The sequence below is a fragment of the Passer montanus genome, unplaced genomic scaffold (assembly GCF_014805655.1).
Source record: "Passer montanus isolate IOZ18808 unplaced genomic scaffold, ASM1480565v1 scaffold43, whole genome shotgun sequence".
Taxonomy (NCBI): domain Eukaryota; kingdom Metazoa; phylum Chordata; class Aves; order Passeriformes; family Passeridae; genus Passer; species Passer montanus.
In genome coordinates this window covers 333,360-343,229 of record NW_024369151.1, presented here as the reverse complement: position 1 = coordinate 343,229, position 9,870 = coordinate 333,360, and the positions used below count along the sequence as shown (strand labels likewise).

Sequence of the window (9,870 nt, the reverse complement as noted above, 5' to 3'; positions counted from 1 at the left end):
ACCTGCCATGCAGAAACACACGGAGAGCAGCAGCCTTGCATCAGGGCGTGGAGCCATGGCAGGTACTGGTGGGTCCCAGGGCCGTGGCCATGGCCCCTTGCCAGGGCACCCACAGGTGCTGGGGCTGCCCCCGGAGCTGTGGGCAGTGGAGGGCAGCTCAAGGAGGTGACGGGGGGAAACTGAGGCACGGCTGTGACTTAGAGGCTGTGCTGTGCTGGAGATGCTGGGGCCTGAGTGTGCCAGAAGCTGTTCTGTGCCTCCTTCATCCGTCTCCATCACTGAGCATCCGTGTGGGCACCAGCCACCACAGGCAGCGACAGCCCGGGAGACTCTGGGAAACGAGGCCATTCCATGGAGGAGCTTAGCAGGGGATTTCGCTGCCCAGTCGGCCTCGGCCGCACAGGGCCACGGTGATGGGGCAAGGTCAGGCAGGACGGGCCTGGGGAGCTGCCCTTGCAAGGGCAGGCGCCTGCGGGGGCCGTGAGGTCTCTGTACACGGTGCGGGGCTGAGCCGGGTGCCCCCGCGGGCACTCAGACCCAGGGTGCGGGGAATCCCCCCGAGGGATGGCACCGGGGGCCCGCAGAGCCTGCCCGGAGATCAGGGGGAAGAGGGGATGCTGCGAGGGGTGGGGGCGGGGCCGGGAGCGGGGCCGAGCGGAGCCGGGCGGGGGAGTGGAGATGGATGGGGATGGTGGGGATGAGGACCGGGCTGGGGGCGGCGCCGGGGGAGGCTCCGGTCCCGGTGCCGGCCCCGCCGGTAACTCCGCCTGCCGTATTTATGGGAAAACAAGCGGCTGCAGAGCGTCGGGCCGAGCCGTGCTGTGCCCCGCCGTGCCGTGCCGTGCCGGATCGGGCGGAGCCGGGCCATGGTCCCCAGGGCGGCGGCAGCCCCAGCCTAGCGCGGCGGCGGCGGCTGGGGGATGCGGCGAGAGCCGCCAGAGCGGCTGGCGCGGAGCAGGTGAGGGGTCCCGGGCAGGGGGCTGGGGTTTGCTGCACCCCCGGTGGCCTCCGACCGGGCCAGCCGCTCGCGGGCCCCCCATCGACCATCGCCTCGCATCGCATCATATCTCATCTTCTCCCTTTGCCCCCCCCACCGTGTTCCATATCCCCATCCTATTCCCCGAAGACCCTCCCGGGGCATCCCAATCCCCAGGCTCCCCACATCATCGTCCCGTGCCCCACATCTCCGTCCCCATCTATCTGTGCTGCCTCCGTTCCTCCAGCCTCACCGGGGCCATCCCCATCCCGTGCTCCCGAGCCGAGTCATCCCATCGCACCGGTATTTCAGGGTTCTCCATACTCCCGTGTATCGCCATCCCATCCCTACACCCATCCTCATCTCCCAGCCCCAGCCCCATGCTCCTCTCCGTCCCATCCCACCGCAGCGCCCGAGCCGGGCCATTCCAGCCCCCCCGGTGCCCGGCTCAGCGCCCTGCGCGGCCCAGCGGGCCCGGTGCCGCCCGGTGCCGCCCGGTGCCGGTGCGCAGCGGGGTGGGGGTGGCCGGGGCCACCGCCCCGGCGTCTGCGGCAGCGCCCGGGACAGACCCGCCCCCGCCGGGGGCCGCCCATGCACCGTCCACCCGGTCCCGGCCGCGCGTCTCGCCCTCCCGGGTCGCTCCGGGCTCCCCTGCCCCCCGGCCTTGCCCGTTTGCTGCTGCACCCCTCGCTGAGGGACTGGAGGGGCCACGGATCAGCCTTCCCCTGCGCCCTGGCTGCTGCTCACACCAACATGGATGCCGGCACCGGGGATGCCCGCCTGGGCCGGGTGCTGCTCCCCCCGGCAGGATGGCTCCCCCGGGGACACATGCTGGCTTCGGGTTTGGCAGCCATCCGTGCCTGGCGGGCTTGGGACAGGGACTGGAGGTGCCGGGGGCAGAGAGGCTGAGGCTCGGGGCTGCGGAGCACAGAGCGGCTCTCTGATCTGTAGGGCGGGCAGCGGGCACAGGGGCACGGGGCACCATGTGCGTATCCTGGGGTGGCACGGGGGGCAGTGTCTGTTTGCCACAGATACGAAGCAGGGGCGGGGAGGGCAGTGGGCTCCCTCACCACAGCCCGTGCCGGCTGCCAGCTCCCGGAGCGGGAAGTGCCCAGGCAGCAGCGGCCATCGGTGCCCCGCTGGCACACGCAGCGGGCACAGGCCCTGCGCAGCAGCGTTCCCGGGCACAGCGGGCACAGGCTGGCACAGACACTGCCCCCACGGCAGCTGCTGGGGGACCTCCAGCATCAATTGCTCCAGCAGTGCTTGCAGCAGGACGCTGTCCTTGGCTGCTGTCCCCATGCAGGGGCTGCTGGGGCAGTGCTGGGCAGTGCTGGGGCTGTGCTGGGGCAGTGCTGGGGCAGTGCTGGGGCAGTGCTGGGGCAGTGCTGGGGCAGTGCTGGGGCAGTGCTGGGGCAGCGGGCACAGGCTGGCACAGACACTGCCCCCACGGCAGCTGCTGGGGGACCTCCAGCATCAATTGCTCCAGCAGTGCTTGCAGCAGGACGCTGTCCTTGGCTGCTGTCCCCATGCAGGGGCTGCTGGGGCAGTGCTGGGCAGTGCTGGGGCTGTGCTGGGGGAGTGCTGGGGCAGTGCTGGGGCAGTGCTGGGGCTGTGCTGGGCAGTGCTGGGGGAATGCTGGGGCAGTGCTGGGGCAGTGCTGGGGCTGTGCTGGGCAGTGCTGGGCAGTGCTGGGGCAGTGATTGGGGGCAGTGCTGGGCAGTGCTGGGGCAGTGCTGGGCAATGCTGGGGCAGTGCTGGGGCTGTGCTGGGGCAGTGCTGGGCAATGCTGGGGCAGTGCTGGGCAGTGCTGGGGCAGTGCTGGGCAATGCTGGGGCAGTGCTGGGGCAGTGCTGGGGCTGTGCTGGGGCTGTGCTGGGGCAGTGCTGGGGCAGTGATTGGGGGCTGTGCTGGGGCAGTGCTGGGGCAGTGCTGGGCAATGCTGGGGCAGTGCTGGGGCAGTACTGGACAGTGCTGGGGCAGTGCTGATTCTGCTGGCCATGCCCGTGGGTGCAGTGGGCCCTGGGCAGTGCAGTGTGCTGGGGCTGCTGGGGTGGAGGGGGGGCAGTGCAGCGTGCTCAGCACTCTGCATGTGCAGGCAGTGTGCAGGCACCGTACCCACTGCAGCACTCCTGCCTGCTCAGTGGGATGTGCATGGGCAGCAAGCAGGCAGGATGGGCAGCAATACCCAGGCAATGTGTGGGTAAGGGTGGGCAGTGTGCGGGCAGGGTGCACAGGGCAGGGCCCTGGCAAGCCACCAAGAGCAGGATGGGCAAGCAGCAGCCCTTGCCATGTGCAGAGACAGGCAGCGAGTGGGCAGTGCCCAGGCAGTGCTGAGGGCAGCACGGGCAGGCCGTGTACTGGCAGGGCTGTGTGTATGGGCAGCTCGGGGCAGAGCACGGGCAGAGTGTGGGCAGTGTCCTGGAAGGGTGGGCAGCGTGCAGGCAGTGCCCACTGTGGTTATGGGGCAGGCAGGGTATGGTGGTGGGGGTCCATACCCCTCCCCTCACAGCCCTCACGTGGCACATGCAGGCAGTGACCCAGTTCTGGCATCCTCCGTGGGCCCCTCCGGCAGCGGGGTCGCCCCCGGGCCAGCCCCTCGTGCTGCCGGAGCTCACGGGTGGGAGCCAGGGCAGGACCCCACGGGGGGCGGCTCCCGGCCGCTCCGTGGGCACGGCCGCTCTGCAAGCACTGTCGGCAGGTGTCACGTCCACGGGGTGACACCGTGTGGGCACCCCGGGTAGGGAGGCTGGCGCCTGCCGAAAGTGGGCAGTGCTGGGGGTGAAGGGAGCATCCAACCAACCGGATGCCCGCCAGCCGGGGGTTGGAGAGCGGAGGGGATGCAAAACCCTCTCCCTGCAGAGCTGGTGTCAGAGGCTGGTGGGATGTGAGCATAATGGCACTGGCAGCACCGCGGGGCCATCCTGGCTCTGCCTCCCTCAATAGGCAGAGGGTTCCTGCAGCTGAGTGAGGGCTCTGCTCTCCCTGCACTGCCACAGAGCCCCAGCTCCCCGTGCAAGCCTCCCCCTGCACCCACACCGTCCCTACCCACGCCGTCCTCGCAGAGGAGGAATAATTTGGAGAAACCATGGCAACCTCACAGCTCCACCGGCAGTGGGTGCTGCTGGTGGGTGGAAGACACTGGTGCCTGTGGGATGGAGCGCCCACATCGCCAGTGCACAGGGATGCACACAGTGGCCTTGCTGGGTGACAGTTCCTTTTGCTTCAGCAGGGCTGTGGCTGCAGGGATCTCTTGGGGGTGCTCCACGTGCTCACAAGGCATCCATGGCCCCGGCAGCCACAACTGCACCGCACTGGGGGTGCCCGAGGAGCCTCATGTGCCTTGTTTGTTTTGCAGCGCTGGGATGGAGCCACCACAGGCCCCTCGGCCACCTCAGCTCATCCACCCCCTCACTGCTGCTGCTGGACCAGGTAGGACCCTGGGCTACAGTTCCCTGCCTGCCAGCCACCCCAACACCACAGGAATGGGCTTCCCAGTGCCACTGTCACCATCGCTGTGGCACGGGGTGCTGCCTTGCCAGATCCAGCCCAGCTCCCACATACTGTAACACAGCAGAGCCAATACTGGGTCACCTTTAGGGGGGCAAACCTGCCCTCCCAGCTCTGCAGGGAGGCACTGGGACCCCCATCTCCTTTCTCATGGCATCTTGCTCTCCCCGGCCCATCACATGGACAGACACCCCAAGGCCACTGGAGTCACCTCAGCTCTGGCATCTGCACCCCCCAGCTTTGGGGCAGGCAATGAGGAGGAACCCAAGTCTCCTCATCTCTGCGTAGTCAATGCTTCTTGCTAAATAAAGTCAATTCTTTTTCTCCAAGAAACATCCTCTCCCTCTGGTCCTCTGCTGCTCTTTAAAGGCAAGTGCCCACCCTTCTTTAGTGCAACACAGAGCAGCCAGCAACAACCAGTGCACCCAGGCCTTTGGTGGCCACGACACCCAATGCTCAGAGGACGTGGTGAGGTGACAGCTGGGGGGTCCCCGCTGTGGGCAGAGAAGGTGCACATCTCCCAGTGCTGGTGACAACCCACGGCAGCTCTCGAAGGGCTGGTGGGGAAGGTCAGTGCTACAACCCACTTAGTCCTGTGGGCAAACACCTTCCTCTGTCCCCCCCATTCACTGTGGGAACCTTGTCCTGATGTCCTCATTGTCACACAGCTGTGTCACACTGTGGCTGGGGACTCTGCCCACCCTGGCCACCCAACAGCATTGTCCCAGAGCACTGGGGTGCTTGGTGCTGGCACACAGTGGGTGTCAGACACATGTCCCACAGCAGCTGAAGCCACCATCACACTCGCTTTCCAGCCCAGGGGACGTGTCACAGCCATGGGACACAGAAGAGACAAAGCCAGTGCGTACTGAGCCAGCACAGCTCCTCTGGCACAGGGAGGTGATGCAGGAATTACTGCTGACATGACTGTGGGTTGGGGCACCCACCACAACACCCCTCTGCCACCCCTGGGGCCACCCTGGTGTGAAAGACCCAGAGAGTGGTGCAGCTCTGTGTAGCCAGCACTGTGACCACCCCACACAGGTGTTTGTGGGCCACAGTGGGTGCAGCCACCACAAGAAGGGGCTGTAGCTCCTGCCTCCTAGAGAGCCCCAGACTGTGGGGGCTTCCCAGCCACCAAGGTGGGTGCTCATGGTGCCTGTCCCTGGGCCCTGTTTCTCCCTGCAGTGCTGGTGCTGGGATGTGGGTACACACAGTCCCAGGAGATCCCTCACCATTCCAGTGCTCTCACCAGGGCTGAGCACACACTCCCCATGGAAAACCCTGGTGTTGAACCCTCACAGCCCTGCTCAGAGCTGCCAATTCATGTGATTCTGCAAGACAGCCCCTGTGCCCTGTGGCCAGGAAGAGGGCACAGTACTCTGTGTTCTCCTCTTGCTGTGCTGAGCTGGTATGCAGAGTTCCCTGGCTGCCCCCATCGGTGTCCTGCCAGCCGCTCCGTGATTTGCACCCTGGATCTGGAGACTTTTTCCAGTTTCTTCCTCCAGTTGACTGACTATTGACATCCCAGCAGCAGTGGAGGCTGGGATGCCCCCAAACCTTCCTTTCTGAAGAGATGGCCAACTCCCAGCTCTGGGCCAGGAGCTGTGGGGATTGATACGAGGTCACTCCAGGATTGAGGCGCCTCATGTGTTCTCTTGCAGGGTGGGCTGCCGTCCTCTGAGGCTGTGTGACAGGGAACTGGCAGGAGAAGAGCTGCTTTTAAGATGACACGAACAGACCCACCTGACATTCTGGTGTCCACGGTGTACCAAGACATCAAGGTGGCGACAGCAGCCCCTGGGGATTCCGTTGTCTGTCAGCCCTTAGCACAATGTGACGCCTCCATGTCCTCCTCCCTGTCCCGCGAGCCGCAGCCCTTCAACAAGCGCCATTGTAGGAGTTTCGACTTTATCGAGTCGCTGGAAGAGCTGGGCACCCCCTCGGCCATGGAGCGCGCCTGTCCGCGCCCCGGCGTGCCCGAGCCCACGCCGGGGCCGCCGGGCAGGCAGGTGCCAGCGAAGGCAGACCCTTACAGCGGCAGAGCCCCCGCGCCGCGCAGCGAGCCGAAGCGCCGAGCCCGCTCCAAGAGCGCCCCGCGGGTGAAGTCCACGCTGACCCCGGTGCCCATCACCGTGGCGGCATCACCGCCGCCAGCCCGGCGCGGGCGGGAGGTGCTGCGGGTGGCACGGGAGCCCTCCCACACGGACCCCTCGCCGCGCCGCGAGGGCCCGATGCCGCTGCGGGCGCTGGCCAACGAGGTCCACCCCATCAAGCTGCAGCCGCAGCGGAGCAGCGTCAGCCGCATCTCCCCGCTCTGCCTGGGCAGCAACTGCTACGAGGAGGGGCCGGGGGCGAAGGTGGGCGCCAGCCCCCACGTCAAGTGCCGAGTGGACATCAAGCCGGACGAGGCAGTGCTGGTGCACACGGCGCGGAGCCTGCGGGCAGCCCCGAACCGTCCGGAGCCGCCGCGCTGGCCCCGCACGCCCGGGGCCGCCCGCAGCCTGACCGTGCCGGGCAGCCGGCAGGCGTCCGCGTCCCGCACGCCCACCCCCAGCGACTCGTACAGCGGGGACCCTCCGCTGCTGCCCTACCCCGGCGAGTACTACGAGGCAGACCCGCGGGCACTGGCGTACCAGACAGTGCCCGTGCCAGCCTCACGGGAATTCCGGGAGTACCCCGACAGGGGCTGCATGACCTTTTCGGCCCCCGGCGTCCCAGCCAAGTTCTTCTACGCAGAGGAGTCAGCGCGGTGCCCCAGCCCTGCCATGCCCCTCCGCAGCTCTGGCTATGCCAGCTACCCCTACCCCAGCCGCCACGCCGTGACCCAGCCCTTCTACACCGAGGACCCGGCCAAGGCTGCCGCTCACACGATGCCGCCCCGGACGTTGTACGTGGAGGAGGCGCGGGGTTACCCGGTGCAGGAGGCACCTGCCCGCACCTTCTATGCGGATGAGCCCCGCTACTACGCCCCGCGAGGGACCCCTGTCAAAACCCTGTACGCCGAGGAGGCTCGGACATACCCAGCCCTGGGCTCCTCGCCGCGGCTGCTCTACGCCGAGGACTACGGCAAGTACCGGGAGCGGGAGGTGCTGTCGCGCACGTGCCCCCCGCCCCGCAGCGCACAGCCCCTGCACTTCGGGGACTGGTACTGCCCCGAGCGGGCCACGCTGCCCTACCAGAGCCTGCAGCTGTCCCGCTTCACCCCACAGCCGGCCGGGCGCGAGGCCATGTTCTCCTCCTGGCACGCCAGCTACGGAGTGACTCCACCGCGGCTGGGCCGGGAGACCCAGCACTACTCCAAATCCTGGGATAACATCCTGGCGCCGGCAGCACGCAGGGAGGAGGCCCTGCTGCGTGGGCGCAGCTACGAGAACCTGCTCGCCCATGAGGAGCACCGTGCCTTATCCCCCGAGGAGCGCCGGCAGCCTGTGGTGATCAACCTGTCAAGCTCGCCCAAGCGCTACGCGGCCCTGTCCCTCTCCGAGAGCTCCATCCTCGAGCGGGTGCACGCCGACGGCAGCCGCGGGGCCCCGGGCCGCTCCTGGTATGTCACGCCGGAGATCACCATCACCGACAACGACATCCGCGCCGAGGGGCTGGGCCGCAGCGACAGGCGCTCGGCCAGCTGGGACATGCTGGACGCGGGGCGGGAGTGCCGGCCCTACGCCGTGCCCTGTGCCCCCCAGCCCAGCGCCAGGGAGAGCGGCTCGGGGCGCCAGCGCAGCCTGGAGCAGCTGGACGAGCTCATCACCGACCTTGTCATTGACTACAAGCCGGCACCGGGCCACCGCTCCGGGGACAGGGACAGCCTCGCGGAGCAGCTCAAGCAGCTGCTGAGCACTGGCGCCTCGGGGCCCCCCCGGCGCGGCGAGACCCCCAGGCGGGTCTCTCAAAATGTGCCCGAGGGACCCCGACCCACAAAGGAGCAGCCGGGCCCCAGCTCCCATGCCGGCACCCCGCGCCGGCCGCCGGCCGCCGGCCCCTTTGAAAAGTCACCGGAGAACTGCTCGCCCGACCTGAGCGCTGAGGAGGACGACATGATGATGTGCTCCAACGCCAAGTGCCGGCGCACAGAGACCATGTTCAACGCCTGCCTCTACTTCAAATCGTGCCACAGCTGCTACACCTACTACTGCTCCCGGCACTGCCGGCGCGAGGACTGGGACACGCACAAGGCCAGCTGCGTCTACGGGCGGGTGGGCAGCGTCTGCCGCCACGTCCTGCAGTTCTGCCGCGACAACACCGAGGTGCACAAGGCTTTCTCACGCATCGCCAAGGTGGGATACCTCTCCCGTGGCCGTGGCGTGCTCTTCCTGGGCTTCCCCAACGCGGGCTCTGCTGAGAACTTTCTCCAGTTCGGGCTGGAGAGCCTGCTGATGTCCCCCACGTACCTGTCCCTGCGGGAGCTGGACAGCTACTCGGACAACCTGGGGGAGTATGCCCAGGAGCTGCGGGAGACAGGCAACCAGTACGACCCCAACGAATGTTTCCTGCTGAATGTAACCGTGGCCGTCACTCAGAAAGTGCCAGAGAGGCCGTCACCGAAGATGCAGGTGCCGACGGTCAGGAAATATGCCAAGGTGGCCTTAGCCTCCTCCAGCCCCGAGAAGAAGATCTTGAAGAAGGAGCGGGACATGGAAACGTTGATCCTGACGCCACCGCCCGGCACGGCGGACATCGACAAGGAGGGGGAGGAGGGCCGGAAGGCACGGGAGGTCTGCTTCATCAACATCCAGCGGGAGCTGCGCATCCGCGGCGTCTTCCTGCGGCACGAGTTCCCCGCTGTCTACGAGCAGCTCTGCGACTTCGTGGAGAGCAACAAGCGCTTCACCCCCACCACCATCTACCCCATCGACAAGAGGACGGGCAAACAGTTCATGTGCATGATTATGGCGGCCTCCGAGCCTCGCACCCTCGACTGGGTGGCCAGCCCCAACCTCCTGGACGACATCATGTGAACGCAGGGCGGGGGCAGCCCCTCTGTAGATACGCGCTGTCCTGTCAGACCCCCTCGGCTGTTACACCAAGGGGAGGGGGCTGCGGGCAGCCGGCAGTGCTGGGGGGCCGGGGGGTGGCGGAGCACAGCCCGAGGTGTGCCCTGGAGCCCAGAGCCCGGCGAGCCCCCCAGAGCCCCTCGGGTGAGCGGTGCTCGGCCGGAGCAGGGGCGCTCCGCAGCCCCCGCCCCGCCCGCCAGGCTGCCACAACCCAGAGCCCCCCGGGCCTGCCCCGGCTCCCTCAGCACGGGGGTCCCGCACGGCCATACCCAGCCCTGGGGCTGGGCGGCACCGGGAGCGTGTCCGCGCCGCGTCGGTGCAGCCCGGGCCTGCTCCTGCGGGAGCCTCGGTGCTGGGCCCTGCCAGCCCACGCGGGCTCAACCCAGA

At 67.7% G+C, this 9,870-nt stretch overlaps 1 protein-coding gene across 2 annotated transcripts; it reads left to right on the top strand.

Annotated features, from left to right (window-relative positions):
• Nucleotides 1–677: 677 nt before the first annotated feature.
• AJM1 (apical junction component 1 homolog) lies at nucleotides 678–9,857 on the top strand. 2 transcript variants are annotated; one of them, XM_039719842.1, is made up of 3 exons: nucleotides 678–958; nucleotides 4,335–4,408; nucleotides 6,151–9,857. In XM_039719842.1, the coding sequence occupies exon 3, from the start codon at nucleotides 6,214–6,216 to the stop codon at nucleotides 9,445–9,447; it is 3,234 nt and encodes a 1,077-aa protein (XP_039575776.1). In that variant the 5' UTR covers nucleotides 678–958; nucleotides 4,335–4,408; nucleotides 6,151–6,213; the 3' UTR covers nucleotides 9,448–9,857. The 2 variants fall into 2 exon arrangements, with proteins under 2 accessions (XP_039575776.1, XP_039575777.1); XM_039719843.1 differs by lacking the exon at nucleotides 678–958 and adding an exon at nucleotides 2,907–4,103.
• The last annotated feature ends 13 nt before the right edge of the window (nucleotides 9,858–9,870 follow it).

Bases quoted from the DNA above. Each gene is read 5' to 3' on its own strand.
- AJM1 (XM_039719842.1), top strand. From the start codon at position 6,214: ATGACACGAACAGACCCACCTGACATTCTGGTGTCCACGGTGTACCAA.